Consider the following 17,820-nt stretch of genomic DNA (forward strand, 5'->3'; position numbering starts at 1 on the left):
GGCAGGTCCTGAGCTTTATGCTCCCTGAAGCCACACCACTTTGTGAGACAGAGGCTGTTGTCATCTCCATTTTACAGATGGGAAAGCTGAGGCTCAGGGAGGTCACCTGGCTTGCTTAAGGCCACACAGCTAGTAAATGGAAAAACCAGATCTAGGAGCCAAGCCACTGTTAATTCAGTGGTACTGATTTTACAAATAGGCCAAGGTTAAATAGTCATTGAGTAACCGAGCCCTTAAACTGGGGTGATCAGAAGAGTGGAAACCATTTCATGAATGTTCAAAGGACTGCCCGATCACCCACTGTGGGTACCAATAAAATTTTTGGTTGTGGTGACAAAGCCCAGTACCTCCTTAGACAAGCTCCTGTGTATGTTGGGTTCTGTCACTGTTTGTTCTTCTTGCCGGCTGTCATCTCCATCAAGGTCTTTGACCTTCTGTCCATGTTAAAATTGTGGCAAATAAAATATGTATAAACACAGACTGGTCATTTCTTTCCCCACCCTTTTATTAAGTAAAGGTTATTCAAACTAGTTACTTTGTCTTCAAATTAAATATTCCTGCTGAGGGTGCTACCAGCTGCATAGACTATGGCAGGGGTCATGGGCTGTCCTGGGCCTCTTATCAAAGGGAAGTTCAGATAACACATGGCAGATAAACACAGTTGCTTTCTGACCTAATCACCTTTTGTGAAAACTGTGGTTGAAAATGGTGGCAAGTCTCCTTCAGCTCTGGGGCAGAAGAGATGTCCTTGATGACCTTTGTCTAAGAGGTGAGTTTTTAAAGTGTTCTTTGGTCTGTTGCAGGAGCAAAACACAGAGACAACCAGCTGCCTCCTTCAAAATGTTTCTCCAGGGGATTATATAATTGAGGTATGCATAACACAAGAAAGCCCTATTAATACTATAGAATGAACCCAGTTCATATAGAATTCCAACTGTTTACAACACTAAAATTTCAAGCCATTGAAGGTGTGCACAGTTATATTTTTATATGGTTCTTAACATGCTTTTAAAAAAAGTTTATATATAATTGATCCTTGATCTTTTCATTAAATATTTCTAATAAATATTTTTATGTAATCATATGGTCTGTATATAACTATGGCTTAAAATCTCTAGTATTCCTTCATACTACAAAGATACATTTTCAATATTTTGGCTTAAAATTTTTTTGTTTTTGTATGAAAACAGCAAAATCGGTTATGCCCATTACTTTTGCCTACCCTTCTCTGTTTCTGTTGCTAATCTATGTAAGTATAAAGGAGTTCTAAACACCACTTCAGAGAACATGTAAATGTAATGTTTCATTTCCTTTTTAAGATTTCTTTTCCAGTATCGAATTGGTACTACAAATATTAGAGTATAAGGAAAATAGAAAAGGAAATTAACAATGTGTCCATAGTCCTGCCATTCAAAGACAACCAACATGTCTTAACATTTTGGTAGAAACACCCAGTTCTTGCATTCCTTGGAAGCAGTGTGTGGTTTTAGACTGACACACCTTCTTTTTTTTTTTTTTTTGAGATGGAGTTCCACTCGTTACCCAGGCTGGAGTGCAATGGCGTGATCTCAGTTCACTGCAACCTCCGCCTCCTGGGTTCAGGCAATTCTCCTGCCTCAGCCTCCCGAGTAGCTGGGATTACAGGCACGTGCCACCATGCCCAGTTAATTTTTTGTATTTTTAGTAGAGACGGGGCTTCACCATGTTGACCAGGATGGTCTCGATCTCTTGACCTCGTGATCCACCCGCCTCGGCCTTCCAAAGTGCTGGGATTACAGGCGTGAGCCACCGCGCCTGGCCGACATACCTTCTTAAAGCATTAATGGAGGCTCAGTAACATCAGTGGGAGGATGTCAGTTTAATTGAACATGATTAGAACCTGGTACTCACCAGCTGACTTCTTCGATGAATACATAGCCTTTTTATTAATAAAAGAAAACATGATGAAGTTTAGAGTTTAGAGTTGGGAAAGCAGAGATGAACCGGAGTACACGTGATGCCAAGTCTCAGCCTGGCAGATGATTACAGGCTCTAGCAGCTCTTTTCCTTCAGCCCTTCTCCTCTACTTGCTTCCCACCCCTTCCCGCACAGCCCACTGATGGAAAAAATGAATGAAATTACTGTTTTTCTACTTACCTGGTATATATCACTTAAAAATAATAATGCAGCATCTTCTGTTTTGCAGCTGGTGGATGACACTAACACGACAAGAAAAGTGATGCACTATGCCTTAAAGCCAGGTAGGTATTTTTTTTGTTGTCGTTTGAAATTTTGGCCCTAGACTACTATAGACCAAAGTATTTGATATTCTTTATACTTCATGGTTTATAGAAACAAAACAAAATTCGGCTCCTCTCTCTTAAAAGATATTCCATCAAATCTGACTTTCCTTCCACTCTAATGTGGATACCTGGAAGATTAAAGCCAGTTTGGTGTGTACAGCTGGGACTGGATAAATAGTCAATTGTCCTCTGAAGAAAAGTGGGGGGAGGGGAGGTTTCCTTAGGCAAAATTCTCACTCGAAGGTATTTAATCTCCCAGCCTGACTCTTAACTGTTGAATAGTTCTTTGCAACTCTTAAAAAATGAACCTTTGATTCCTTTTATAATCACCAAACCAGCACTAGAGAAAGTTGGAAGGTTGGAAGGTCCTAGAACCTGTTATGTGGCTTATGTTTGAAAAGAAAAACGTTGTTGCTCTTTGAACCTTTACACTGCTTAAGTTTAAAGCTTTCCCTTTGAAATTTCCCAGTGCACTCCCCATGGGCTGGGCCCATCAGAGCCGTGGCCATCACAGTACCACTGGTGGTCATATCGGCATTCGCGACGCTCTTCACTGTGATGTGCCGCAAGAAGCAACAAGGTATCTCTTTGAGTGCTGTGTCTCCCCACAACAAGGGGCAGACCAGGGGTTGCTGCCAACAGAGAGGGAGACTCGGTGTACCTGGGTCCTCCAGGCTGGCACCTGGGAAGCCTCATATCCTATTCAGTTCCCAGAACTAAAATATTTGGCTTTTAACCTCAGGAGCTACTAGAAAGATAGGCATCATTTTATACACACACACACACACACACACACACACACACACACACACACACACACAGATTTTGAGACAGGGTCTTGCTTGTTGCCCAGACTAGAATGCAGTGGCACAATCATAGCTCACTGCAGGCTGGACTTCCCGGGGTTACACCATCCTCCCACTTCAGCCCCCTGAGGAGCTGGGACTACAGGCATGCACCTGCTAATTAAATAATAATTTGTTTGTGTAGTGATGGGGTCTCACTATGTTGCCTAGGCTGGTCTTGAACTCCTAAGCTCAAGCAATCCTCCTGCCTCAGTCTCCCAAAGTGCTGGGATTACAGGCATGAGCCACTGTGCCTGGCACGTAATTCTATTTTCAAACATAGGATAGTAAATTCAGGGACATAAAGGAAGCCTGAAGTATAAGTAAGGATATAGCAGGGCTTGATCATTTACAAACGTCAGCATGAGACAACCTTCTGAGGAGTTGGAAATGATCCATCACTTGTTCTGGATGAAGGTTACACTGTTGTGTATTTCCATAAAAATTCACTGAGATGTACACTTAAGGGTTATGTACTTTACTTTTATAAATTATACCTCAATAAAAACTCCTATAAAAAATATCGGCTCTGCCAGTGCTTGATTTGGTCTAGTAGGTGCACTTGGCTGTAAGAGTCAGGTCTGGGCATTCTGCTAACCAGGGTGGCCCCTGCAGCATTTCTTAGTTTATCCAAGGTCAGTTTCAGGTGAAGAACAATTTTTTTTAACCATTTGTTGCTCCACTGCAGAAATCAGCTGTCTCATTCCAAGTGATGACCCAAGGGGCTGATGGAGTTGGGGACTGGGACTGCTCTAGGTAGACATATCAACTGTTCTTTCTTGAAGACAGCACTGGGTTCCAAGTCTTAGGGTACAGAACAAAGCATTGCTTGTAGGTATCAACTCTATCTTCTTTTCCAATTTAGAAAATATATATTCACATTTAGATGAAGAGAGCTCTGAGGCTTCCACATACACTGCAGCACTCCCGAGAGAGAGGCTCCGGCCGCGGCCGAAGGTCTTTCTCTGCTATTCCAGTAAAGATGGCCAGAATCACATGAATGTTGTCCAGTGTTTCGCCTACTTCCTGCAGGACTTCTGTGGCTGTGAGGTGCGGAATCTAAAGTTCCTTCTCTTACCCTGGCCAAGACACTTGCCCCCTACTCTCTCCCTTCTGCCTTCTCCTCTCCTCTGGGCCTCCTGTGGTGACACCTGCCCTTGACTGGTGCCACAGCTTTCAAACTGGGGATAGTCTCACACTTTTTTCAGTCTGTCCTACTCATCACTAGCACTAAATATTTCATAATACTTACTTGTAACTCTGACACGCTCCTGCTTTAAGGCCTTGCGTGGCACCTCCCTGGTATTAGGAAGACCAGTAACTTCCATGGAAACATGCAATTGGGGTTAAGGAGTGTCGCTCAGGACATCTTCGTGGGCATGTTCAGGACAGAAATCCCATTTGTAGGGTCAAAGAGAGTGGCAAGGAAAGCAGTGAATTGACACAATTGTTTGGAGGAGTTCTGCTGAGAAGGGGAATGAAGGATGTGGCTGCCATTAGAGGGGATCTCAAGGTCTAGGGAGAAGTGATACAAGGGCTCTGTGAAGTTGTTTGACCATTGACTGGTGGAATCATGGAGAGGGAGAAACTGGTGATGCAGGAGAGGGCACTGGCCAGAGAAAACAGGGAAGTGGGAAGGGAGCACTCCCAGAAAACAATATTGTGTCAAGCACTCAAATGATCTGCTCTGGTTTATTAGCTGTTCTCTTAAGTTATTAATATGTAATATGTTATTAATATGCTTTTCTATAATGTCATATTGTATATTTTTCGAGTAAGTCTGAAACTCTCGTGTTTTTCAGAACCTCTCCATGTGGTGAGGCTGCCCCCTAGTGTCAATATAACATATTACTCTGGCCCAGTTCCCCGCTCCCTAGCCACATGAACTCGGTGAGACTGGTGGATCAGCATGTGCTGAAAAATAATTGCACTCTAGCCAATAGCACAGTTTTCAGATACCATGGTCAACCAAGTTTGCTCTACTTCACAGCAATTTAGCCTCTAGGGAAAACGCTCTTCCAGTTATTAGTGAAATAGTTACTCTAGAAAATTTGGAACTAAAAAGGGATGATAAATAAAACATTTGTCTGGAATTCCAACCTGATTAAGGAAAATCTGAGATAAAGGAACCCACAGTTCACGTGTGGTTTATTTCCTTCCAGTCTTTTTCTGTATAGGTGAACTCACACATACAGTTTTGCCATTGGGGCTGACTGAAATAATTTTTTGTCATCTCTTAATAATTTTTTACACTATTAGTAGTTATATGTAAATTGCAATTTTAAATAGCTACATGAGCCTCTATGTTGATTTGCCATAACTGAGTTAATACAAATACAAATTAAACATCTCATGTTCAATATTGTCCCATTTGTGATGATTTCCCAAGAAAGATGCCTGGAAATGGAATTGTTGGGTCAAAGATAGGAACATTTAAAAAATGCTTGGTATGCTCCCACTGCTTCACTTGACTAGCCTAAAAAAAATAAAATAAAATAAAAATGCTTGGTATGGCCGGATGCAGTGGCTTATGTATGTAATCCCAGCACTTTGGGAGGCTGAGGTGGGTGGATCATGAAGTCAGGAGTTCAAGACCAGCCTGATCAACACTGTGAAACCCCATCTCTACTAAAAATTAAAAAAAAAAAAAAAATTAGCCGGGCATGGTGGTGCATGCCTGTAATCCCAGCTACTCAGGAGGCTGAGGCAGGAGAATCGCTTGAACCCAGGAGGCGGAGGTTGCAGTGAGCCGATATCGCACCACTGCATTCCAGCCTGCGCAACAGAGCAAGGCTCCGTCTCAAAAAAAAAAAAAAAAAAAAAAAAATCAAAAAACAAAAAAACCACAAACAAAAACAAAAAAACAAACCCTTGATCTATACTCCCACTGAGCTTTTAGCATGTGTAATGTTAGCAAGAATTAAGGAAAGTATAAGACAATTCAGGGTTATTTTCAGCAAGTGGATGGATGTTGGGCTTTTTCCCCTTTGGTAACATCTTAGAGAAAAGAACAAAGTCATTTCAGCCCCAGAAGAGAATGGGGCTGCTGTGTTTGGTCATAGCCATTGGGAAATAATATCTGAACTACAGAAGGAAAAACACCACCACCACCACGAAGAGATGTTTTCAGCAGAATTAAATGAAAATGCTCTGAGAAAATGAAGTCCTCTGAGGGGCCACACATGTCTGGTTTTCTTTCCTTTGTCACCCACCCCCATAATCTCCCTACCAAGACCCCCTTTGGGGGTAAAGCCTTGTCAGTTACCAGCCTTATAGAGATATAGTCCTGTAGACCTGTGTGAAGCCATAGAGGAAGGTGCTAGTCACTCCTAAGTGAGTTACTCAGAATGACCATGTTAGTGCAGTTCACTAGCTTCCTCTCCAGCCTTGGACCAACTGGTAAATAGCATGGCTGAGCATGGTCCTCTTTGTCAGTCACTCTCTGGATGTGAGTCACCTATAATTGTGGGTGACTGGCATCCAGGCCTGAGCCTCATCTTCCAGCTCACTTTGGAATCACTCAGCCACATCCTCCTCTCAGAGCCTCCAGCCTTTTCTCCGGGATCTGCCCCCTCCAATCCAGGCATCTCACTCACCAGATCAGCCAACCTCAGTTTCTCTGTCCTGTGCTCTCTGCCACCTCTTGCTTCCTTGAGGATGTCCTATGTAGGGTGTAACTTGGGCAAGGTGCCACAAGTGCTGTGCTTCCGTCCCCTCACTTGTATGGCAGGAGTGGTAATGACTCCATGTGATACTAAAATGAACTGCTGGATGGCAAGTCTTTGCAGAGGGACTAGAGTGGTATGACCGTCACCCACGGAACCTTAGCTGTTCCTTGGTACGGGGTAACCTGGAGCCTGCACATAGCTGTGCTAATAAGGGTTAAGGGGCAGAGGAGGTGGCCTCCTTCTGACATTCCCCTCCTTGTTACTTCCTGAGCCTCTTCCTGAGCCCTCCGTGTGGGTAAGGTGCCTTGTTCTCTTTCCAGGTGGTTCTGGACCTGTGGGAAGACTTCAGCCTCTGTAGAGAAGGGCAGAGAGAATGGGTCATCCAGAAGATCCACGAATCCCAGTTCATAATTGTGGTTTGTTCCAAAGGCATGAAGTACTTTGTGGACAAGAAGAACTACAAACACAAAGGAGGTGGCCGAGGCTCCGGGAAAGAAGAGCTCTTCCTGGTGGCGGTGTCAGCCATTGCCGAAAAGCTCCGCCAGGCCAAGCAAAGTTCGTCCGCGGCACTCAGCAAGTTCATCGCTGTCTACTTTGATTATTCCTGTGAGGGAGACGTCCCTGCTGTCCTAGACCTGAGTACCAAGTACAAACTCATGGACAATCTTCCCCAGCTCTGTTCCCACCTGCACTCGCAAGACCATGCCTTCCGGGAGCCGGGGCAGCACGGGCGACACGGCAGCAGAAGAAACTACTTCCGGAGCAAGTCAGGCCGGTCCCTGTACGTCGCCATTTGCAACATGCACCAGTTTATCGACGAGGAGCCGGACTGGTTCGAAAAGCAATTCGTTCCCTTTCATCCTCCTCCACTGCACTACCGGGAGCCAGTCTCGGAGAAATTTGATTCGGGCTTGGTTTTAAATGATGTCATGTGCAAACCAGGGCCGGAGAACGACTTCTGCCTAAAGGGAGAGGCGGCCGTTCTTGGGGCAACTGGGCCTGCCGACTGCCAGCTCGAGAGTCAGCACGGGGCCCTGGACGAAGACGCGGAGGCCCGGCCAGCCCTTGACGGTGGTGCCGCCCTGCTGCCGCTGCTGCACACGGTGAAAGCCGGCAGCCCCTCGGACATGCCGCGGGACTCGGGCATCTATGACTCGTCTGTGCCCTCATCTGAGCTGTCTCTGCCACTGATGGAAGGACTCTCGACGGACCAGACAGAAACGTCTTCGCTGACAGAGAGCGTGTCATCTTCTTCAGGCCTGGGTAAGGTGCCTTTGGGGCGAGGTCCTAATAGACCACAGCCTTCGGCCATGCTTCTGTAATCAGTCAAAGCGTTTTCCAATTTTGGTGTTAATTTACTGAGCAATGAAACCTGATGAGAACACAGCTTGTTTGGTAGTCTTGATTTATCCCAGGTGATGGGAACACTCACATGTTTGAGTTGCAGAAATACCAAGCCAAATTATGGTGAGCTGCCCAGTCCCTGCAAGGGGTATTGTGCAACATACAGTGTATGCACTGTATCACGTTTCTAAACTCCAGAAACATCAGAACACCAAAACACATTGGACTTCAAGGGTCTTGGATAACAGTCGTGCCTTTTTTCCACCTATAGTTTTCACTGCCCCCCATTTTCTTTAAAGCTACATTCATTGAGCCTGGGATTCATGGGTACAGTATTCTCTCTATCTTAGCTCAACACAGGGTCTCAGGTGTGAGGGCTCTGTAGGAGGGCTTACTTCCCCAGGAAGCATCAGCTGCATGCCATCTCAGGCTGCACCTTACCATGTCTGTAACTGGTTGGAGTCATGCATACAAACCCTTGACTTTTAAGAAAGATCTCTTCCTTCCTCAACTAAGGGAACTAGAGCCTGTTAGGAGGATGAGAGTGCACCATCTTGAGCAGGTTGGGATTCTTGCCTCATTTATACAAAGCCCATAGTCCAAACCCAGATCCAGCCACATTCTGGCATGAGCACCCAGCCCAGTGAAATGCAATGACAGTGTGAGTCTGTATTCTCTTCTCTCCTTAGGTGAGGAGGAACCTCCTGCCCTTCCTTCCAAGCTCCTCTCTTCTGGGGCGTGCAAAGCAGAACTTGGTTGCCGCAGCTGCATTGATGAACTCCACGCGGTTGCCCCTTTGTAACAAAAATGGAAGAGTCTAAGCATTGCCACTTTAGCTGCTGCCTCCCTCCGGTTCCCCAGCTAATCTCCCTGGTTTCATGGCCCACTTGGAGCTGAGGTCTCATGCAAGGATATTTGGAGTGAAATGCCGGCCAGTACTTGTTCTCCCTTGCCCCAACCCTCTACCAGATATCTGGGCAAACTCTCCAATTTTCTAAAATGATATGGAGATCTGAAAGGCATGTCCGTAAGGTCTGACAACAACATTTGGTTAGTTCTTGGATCAGAGCCAGTTGTGGGAGGTAGGGAAGAAATATGTAAAGAGAAACAGGAAGATATCTGCACTGATCATTCAGACTTCATTGAGCTCTGCAAACTTTGCCTGTTTGCTATTGGCTACCTTGATTTGAAATGCTTTGTGAAAAAAGGCACTTTTAACACCATCAGCCACAGAAATCAAGTGCCAGTCTATCTAGAATCTGTGTTGTAGTGCAGATAATGTCCTCATTTATTTTTGATGTAGAATCAACTTTGCCATGGGTGTTAAATAAGCTTTGAGTCAAAAGTCAAGAAAGTGACTGAATATACAGTCACCTTTTATGAAATGAGTCTCTGTGTTACTGGCTGGCATGACTGACTGAAGTGAAGGTCACAGGGCCTGGCCGATTATCTTGACCATTCCATCTGAGATAGGTTGGTCAACATGCAGAAGGCCCCAGGACCTCAGCACGGGCAGCCTCCTCTTGGTCTGAGTAGGCATCATGCAGGGGCCAGATCTGCCTGCTGTTCCATGGGTTACATTTATTGCTATATCGCAGATGTTGGTGTCTGGAAGTTTATTCTTAAGAGACTGCTACCCAGCTGGTCTGAATTACTGGAAGTTGCAGTTCGTGCTTTGGTTAGTCTCTGGTCTAAAGCTGTGTCCTGAATATTAGAGATCAGAATTCACTGAAATATAGCAGTGTGTGGAGGTGATGGCCAGTTAATTTGCTGAACTGGTTTTGACTAATGACAAACCTCTTTTTTTAAGAAGGGAGAATGGAGGAGGCAGTCACAAAAGTAAATGTTCCATTTTTATGAATGACTTTCTACAGAATTTCTGTTTCTAAAGAAAAAACAATTGTTCACACCTCATCTGATGACTAGCATGTGTGTAGTGAATAATGTCTTGGTCTCACCTGTGGAAACCCTTCTCCCTGTGCCTTACAGCAGGTGTGGACATCTCTCACTACCTTTCTCATGGGTTGGATTTTGGCACCCTGTTTTCTCAGCATTCACCCCAGGGACTGTGGTTTTCACTCCTTCTTCAGATAGGACCAACATGAAGGAGTATGCTGAGAAACACCCTGAGGCAGGGTGGGAGGTGGGATGGGGCAGGACTTTCCCTTCAAGCACATGCTTGGCAGGCGGGGAAAGGGGGCTTGCACCCCTGCTTGAAAGGGTATATTTCTTGTGTATATTTCTGATGCAAATGTCATAGTCCCTGCTCTGTAAAGGCAGCTGGCAGCTTTTGGGAGAAGAACGTGCTCGTCTGTTCTGTGGCATCAAATTTCCTGCAGCTGCTCTGAGGGAGAGACAGTGAGCTGCAAGACTATCTCCCCATAAAACCAGGCAACTCAGAGGCGAGTCATTTCATCTTCCTGTGAAATCTGGAATGAGTGCAAATCTCCTGCCCACACATGACTGCCCCGCCGTTTCATCCTAGGCATACGTTCTGTGAAGGAGATTGGTTAGTCCAAACTTGCTAACATATGAAAATCCACTTGGAACATTATGAGAGATTTCTTACTGAGGCCAAGAGATGTTTCCTGTCCCAACGGAACCGTTAGGAACCACTTTTAGGATATTCAACTTTGCTCATGAAATAAGGCGTCTCTGAGAAAGTGGCCTCAGGGAGAGAATGGAGGACTGGGGGAAGGAGCATTAACTGGGTTCCGAGGGTGTGGGCAGGGAGCTTGCTGCACGAATGCACTCCCTAGGAGAACGGAAGGGGAAAGGGAGTGCCACTTAAAAAAGCAGGGGATATTTTAGTTTGGATTTAGGGTTTTAATACTTATATTGAAATACTAATGTTTCTGATCAACAAAATCAAACTCTTAATATACCAAGTAATGAAACGACAGTGTGATCGCCTGAGAATAAATTGAGAAATCCAACTTCCTAGTTTTGCTTCATTGGTTTCACTTTTTCTACTCTCCCCATGATGCTAGAAATGGAAATTGTTGCCCTGCAGATTAAGGCAAAACATCTGTTTTAAGCAAAGCTACATTTTTTGACTCAGAAACTGTCCCAGACAATGGATATTAATAAGATGAAATTCAGAAAAAGGTTCTGCCAAGTCACAGGCCTTTAGATATTGCGGAAACAAGAAATGGAAAACAAGGATAATCTCCATGAGAGACCTTGATCTTGAGAGTAAAAGGCTTGTGTGGTTGGGTTAGACAATATCTTCAGAAAGGAGACCAGGGGTGAGTCCAGGGTTCCAGGAAACCAAGAAGCCTGCAGGTAGCTGAAGGTAGTGTGCTAGTTGTTCATCTTAATTACCAACACTTTACAGAAAGGACTTAGCATCTGATGTAGTCAGCTTTGCCAGGAGAGTGATCAAGGAGGTTAAAGCTCAGGTAAAGGTGTGTTGTTCTCAGAGGTTGGCTACAAGCAACAGAGACCACCTCAACAGACCCAGCTCAGCCATACAGGGTACAGAAGCTCCTCCAGAGGGCTGTCTTGGGCCTTTGAGGCAACTGATCTCCAGAAAGAATCAAAAGTCATTCCAGTCCAGGCCCAGGTATTCAGATGGTGACCCAGCCAGATAATAGTATCTTGAGCCAAAAATGAGATCAGGCCGTAAAGTTAGGAGACAGAGTTTTTGATTGACACGTTAGCAATAACCGAAGACAGTCTCAGAAGTTCAGTAAAATGTCTTTAGCAATGGCGACATCATTGGGATCAACATGTAGTAAGTCATGGATCTTTAAATTTATATATGTTTGTCAAAGTTCAGTCTTACAACTTCATAGCCACAAGTATCTTTTCAAAAATACCAACTGTTAGTCTAGGTCAGGTGTCCCCAAACTACTACGGCCCGCGGGCTGCATGCGGCCCCCTGAGGCCATTTATCTGGCCCCCCACCGCACTTCAGGAAGGGGCACCTCTTTCATTGGTGGTCAGTGAGAGGGGCACGGTATGTGGCAGCCCTCCAACGGTCTGAGGGACAGTGAACTGGCCCCCCTGTGTAAAAAGTTTGGGGACACCTGGTCTAGGGTCTCCTGACTTCAGTGCAAATAGGAAGACTGTCCTTCCAAAAATGTGGGGTTACATGATTTTCAGAGCCTTTTTTTCATAGTTGAGCATCTTTTCCTTTAAAAGAAATAAAGGGCAAGAGGACCAATTTTATTCCTGGAGGAAAAATGACACACCCTCCTCCCAAAAGAAAGAAAACTCTGGCCCCCACAACTCCAACGCTAATTTGGCTCCCTGAGAAGGGAGAAAATATTCTGTCTTTATTGAAGAGAAATGGACAATGCCAGTGTGAAGGTTCCTAGTCTTATTTTCTATTGGTGAAGACTACTAGACTACTACTGCTCTTATTTAGTAGATCTTATGCCTTCGGGAGTCGCCAGTGTAGCACGTGAGGTTTAAGGAAAACAGCTGTGTGATGATAAATGGTAATTAATACGCTTTGTCAGTGTCAGAGAGAAACAGAGAATGGTGGTGACTGTGGCAAACTAAAGTGTTCCTGTTCCACCCACAGGGGGCACTTTTCCAGTTGACTGTGGCTATGAAGTATTTCCTGATCTTCTCATTTTTCAAGAGAAGCTGCCAATCTGGATTTTTATTTGAAAAATTCCAATTTTAAAAAATATTGGCAACTAAGTTTTAAAAATTTAAGTGAATTTAGACTCAGCAGAAGATGTGGATGGACTTGGTTTGCTTCACTGACAACCAGTTTGTCACCTCTGCTTTATAAGATTTGAAGTGAAAGGCATCCATAGTAATTAGAGATGGTGCCAACAGAAAATGCTGTTGCTAAATGCAGCCAGTAGCTAGATTGCTTCTTTCTCCTGTCTCTCCTGCAAAGAAATTTGATGTGATTCTGAATGCATTGGACATGTCTTGATTGCATCTTTACATTTCATGTTGTCTTAGAGGCAAGCCAGTTGTTAATTTCAAAATCAAATTTATGCTCTCTCAGTTTAAAAAAATGCTAGGGACAATTTCACTTAAACTCCACAACCTGAAGGGCTAAACTTGTTTATAGTTTTAGCTCTTGGCATAATAATTTTTTTAAAATGGTGTGCAATTCTGAGCATCGGCCAAGACATGATCAGGAAAGCAGGGATTTGTAGTGAGTAAGGCAGGGAATCTCCTGGCGTCCATTAGAGCCAGGTATTTGCATTATCTTCCGTTTTAAGTGATCTGTGAATTGACTTTGTTTTGGAGGTGTGAAACAGTATACAGAGAAGAGCTTTTCCTGATGTTGAGCTATCAGCTAGGATTCCAAGTGGGGTATTGGGTCACCCTTGCCAGATCACTTCCTTTCCAGGCTTAGGGTGAAAATAGACAAAAGGAAATCTGACTGCAAGCCAGTAGCTCTGATTCCAGTTTCAGAGTTTAGGGACTGGAGAAAGTTTAGATTATCTAGCATGTTCTCGCCCTGGTGTCAGACAGGGCTGTGCCTGAATTATTCCAGACATGGCTGTAGATGATATTCTGTATTTTCCAAGAAGGAGATTCTGTAACCTACTTTGCTGATCAGATAGTTCTTTGTATGTCTTACAGAAATTCAAGCCGGCTTCCTTTTGTTCAGCATGTAGTGGAGAAAGAACAGCTGGTCACCTTCCATGTATTTAAAAACCGCAGTGAAGTCATCCTCCTGGTGTTTTTATTTCAGTGATAAATAATTCCACCCACTTAAACCATTCTTCATGGCTCTTGTTTTCCAGGGGCCTAATAATTTTCTCTGCTATAATGTTTCTCAGCTTCACACTCCGTTTAGTTACCCAAACAGAATGTTGGTGCCTTACTCACATTAGTGCCTTGTGAAGACCAGGCTCAGGGTGGGGATTGTGGGGAAACTCTTGCACACCCATCTCCTCTTTACCACTTATAATGGCACTTTTACTAAATGGAATGTTGCCTATATTCATTGAGCATTATATACTATCACATTTTTTTCCCTAGGTGATAGTCATCCATCATATCTTGTGTTTGTTTTACTCCTGAGATCAAACACTCGGTGCTTATTCCTGATGTATTAATGTCATTCCTGAGCTCCTTCAAGATACCCTGTTGAGACCAGCTCTTACCTTCTGAGTGGCAGCTACCCTCTCCCTCCCAATTTTAGATACTGTTTTTACACAGCTCTATAGACATCACCTTTATTTCATGACCCACAATATTAAATGGTGCAGACTTCGGTTTAACCACTGGTGAGGTAACAGCAGTAGTCGCTAAGGGCCATCTTCCCATTGCCATTTGAGGGCTAATTTGCAAAGACATTTGAATCCTCCAGTGAAGTTGTCTGGGGAATTTTGGCCAGTTGTCTTCCCTCTTGCTCTTTTGCTCTTTAAAATTCAGCCGGGACCACAGACACCTCCAGGATCTTGTTTATGTTCTACACTCAATTGACCAAGCACAATCAGAAGTCTCACAAAAGCAAATAGTTATGACTACATATCTGATGTTTATATCATATAAAGTTTCAGGAAGATTCAGAGGGAATCTTCTATTTGTACATGATGTAGACAAAATTAGCTGCTCCAGTTGTTAGACAAAAAATTGCCACTGGATTACACTAACATGCTCGTTTTTTTAAAAAGGTTGGTATGTTTCTCTAAAGAGAAAAGCATGATGAGTCTGGACAGCAGCAAAAGCTTCTGTGAAAACCAAATGTGTTCATCTAGACAGTAAGTAACTCCGCTTTTTACTGTTTTTTAAAAGAGAATTTTTCCCTGTGAAAACTCCCTGTTCCTATGTCCTAGGGGAGAGAGCCTGTGGAATGCAGTGGTTATTGATGGCGTTGCCTTTGTTTCATCTTTAAGTTTGTCCTTTTTGGGATCTGGTGGGATAGTAAGCACCGATGGAACTGTAGCAGTGTGCTGTATTTTTGACATTGAAAATGTTAATGACTTATTTGATTTGTACATAACTCTGTAAATACGTGAAAGTAGATCACAGCTGACATTTACAAAATGTTTTTGTACCTTAGAATTTCTGCATTCAATAAAATGTTTTAAGATTGTAGTGGTTCATTTTTTAGCACGTCTTTCTTGTCTCCTGACTGGCTGGCGTTCCCAGCCCAGTTTTCAGAGGGCTCTGCCTCAGGACGAGGCAGCCAGGGGTGGCCAGTCCTCCTTGCCCTTTAGAGAACAGGACCCTGCTGCCTCAGACCTTTACCTCACCTCCACAGGCAGTCAGTTGCCCATTACCCATGTGGCATCAGGAGGCCTCCCTGCTGCAACCGGGTTACTTATGTCAGAAGGAAATGTGACTTCTCAGAACAAATGGGTTTTCTTTTTAGAAACTTGAAAGAAGCCACTGAGATTTGGGGGCTGCACATAAATTTTTTTTGTCACTCAGACAGAAAAAGAGATACCTGCTCAGTCCTCATGAACATTCTCCCCTCCTGTGCCCCCATGCTCTGCAAGTTAACTTCTTGATGTCCATCACCTTCAGGATCAGGTCCAAGCTCTGCTGACTTTCTTTTTTCTTTTTTTTTTTTCTTTTTTTAAGAGATAGGGTCTCTCCACATTGCCCAGGCTGGTCTCGAACTCCTGAGCTCAGGCGATCCTCCCGCGCCTCCCAAAGTGCTGACATTACACATGTGAGCCATCACGCCTGGCCTCTGCTACTGTTGCTGTGCTGTCAGACTCTGTCCTCAGCCTCTCATCCATAGAGAGGCCCTACTTTAGAGGGTGGTGAATTAAACCGCATGATGAATGTAAAGTCCTACCTGTGCATTCCTGTCATGTAGTCCATGCTCAGTAAATGACAGTGTCCACAGGAGGACAGTAGGGGTTAACAAATAGCAAGGATGTAGAACGCAGGCTTTTGGCCATTGCCTGAGCAGGTTATAGTCTAAATTTGGGGTCTTGGGAGAATAATAGGTTTTTTTTTCCCTTTTTTTTTTTTTTTGAGATGGAGTCTTGCTCCTTTGCCCATGGGGTGATCTCCACTCACCGCAACCTCCATCTCCCGGGTTCAAGCGATTCTCCTAGTTCAGCCTCCCGAGTAGCTGGGATTACAGTTGTCCACCAATGTGGCCAGCTAATTTTTATATATTTAGTCGAGATGGGTTTCACCATCTTGGCTAGGCTGGTCTCGAACTCCTGACCTTGTGATCCACCTGCCTCGACCTCCCAAAGTGCTGGGATTACAGGCTTGAGCAACTGCGCCCAGTGCATAATAGATTTTAAAAACTGGATTTTCCTTATTTACTTGTTCCTTCTCATACTTCACTGGGATGTTAATGTGCTTGGGGCCTATAACCCACCCTGTTTGGGGATCCCAAGGAAAACAGAGGGAGTAGTAAAAAACAAAACCCCCAAAGAAAACAGCTCTGAGGGAAGCATTGTTGGTTTCTGAGAGGAGGAAATTAGCACAAATTCGCATATCCTTCATTTCTTCAGTTTAGAGTCACCCAGGAGGCTCCTTGTCATTTCTCCCATTGATTTCCTTTTCCCCCATACTCTCTGTCAATTCTTTTTCTTTCCAGGAGTGACAAGTGCTTTACACACATCATCTCATTTATCTTCATGGCTGCTCTGTGAGATGGCCAATCCCACTGTTCCTATTTTACAGATGAGGAAACCGAGGCTCAGAGAGGCTCTAACTGACTTGTGATCCCACAGCTGGCTAATGGCAGAGCCAGGATATGAGCTGAGGCAAACCCTACCTAGACTGCTCAGGTATCCCCTTAGCAAAGTTCTAGCCAGCCAGGTAGGGATAGACTCAAAAATGTGTGGTCAAAGGCAATAGAGAGCTTTCCCATAAAATGAATAGCAGAGAGGAAGTGATAATTGCCAGCCTCTGAATGTCAGCAGGGCTGGTTCCTGCTCTTGGTGCTCTTCATGTTTTTTCTCACCATGACCCCCTATGGAGTGTACTATCAGCAGCCTCATGTTTGCGATTCTGAGGTCTAGAAATTGTATAGCTTTGCCAAGGGCACAAACAAGGAATTGGCAGCATTGGAGTTGAAGTCTCTCACTGAAGCATCATTATTCCTGATCAATAGGCTGCTCTGTCCCTCAGTAATAGTTTAAGTGGAAGGAAGAAGCTTGAGTGACTTGGTTCCTTTCTCATAGCAAATATTGAGTATAAATCTGGTTCAAAGTTGAAGCAAATGGATCTTGTTAGGCAGACACTGCAATACATGAATTTCTCTTTCCTTTTATTTTATTAAAATAAAAGTTGCAGCTGGGCTTGGCAGGGCGCACCTATAGACTCACCTACTAAGCAGGCTGAGGCCCCAAAAAATACAAATAGTTCAGGCAGGGTGACTTACACCTGTAACCTCAGCACTTTGGGTGGCCAAGACAGGAGAATCACTTCAGGCCAGGAGTTTAAGACCAGCCTGGGCAACAAAGCAAAATCCCGTCTTAATAAAAAGATTTAAAAATTTGCTAGGCATGGTGGTGTGTGCCAGTAGGCCTAGCTACTCCAGAAGCTGAGGTGAAAGGATCACTTGAGCCCAGGAGTTTGAGGCTGCAGTGAACTATGATCACACCACTGCATTCCAGCCTGGTGACAGAGCAAGATCCTATCTCAAAAAAATTTAAGTTAAAATTAAAAAGTAAAACAACAAACAAAAAAACGTTGCAGCTAGTACTTTCTATTAGTGTTCTCTTGGGACAAAGCATGAGAAGCCCTCACTTGGCCAGGTGTGGTGGCTCACGCCTATAA

General features: G+C 44.2%; 1 protein-coding gene across 2 annotated transcripts in view; it reads left to right on the top strand.

Moving 5' to 3' along the window:
* Positions 1 to 15,162, top strand: part of IL17RD (interleukin 17 receptor D) — an 80,284-nt gene extending 65,122 nt beyond the window's left edge. Inside the window, exons 8-13 of one of the 2 annotated variants that reach the window (XM_003936536.3) lie at positions 804 to 869; positions 2,186 to 2,240; positions 2,752 to 2,862; positions 3,993 to 4,177; positions 7,116 to 8,058; positions 8,829 to 15,162. In XM_003936536.3, coding sequence (XP_003936585.1) covers positions 804 to 869; positions 2,186 to 2,240; positions 2,752 to 2,862; positions 3,993 to 4,177; positions 7,116 to 8,058; positions 8,829 to 8,941 — 1,473 coding nt within the window. In that variant the 3' untranslated portion in view covers positions 8,942 to 15,162. The remainder of the gene's footprint in view (positions 1 to 803; positions 870 to 2,185; positions 2,241 to 2,751; positions 2,863 to 3,992; positions 4,178 to 7,115; positions 8,059 to 8,828) is intronic. The other variant, XM_074403624.1, reaches the window with a different exon arrangement.
* Positions 15,163 to 17,820: the final 2,658 nt, after the last annotated feature.

This window comes from Saimiri boliviensis, chromosome 8 (assembly GCF_048565385.1).
Source record: "Saimiri boliviensis isolate mSaiBol1 chromosome 8, mSaiBol1.pri, whole genome shotgun sequence".
Taxonomy (NCBI): Eukaryota; Metazoa; Chordata; class Mammalia; order Primates; family Cebidae; genus Saimiri; species Saimiri boliviensis.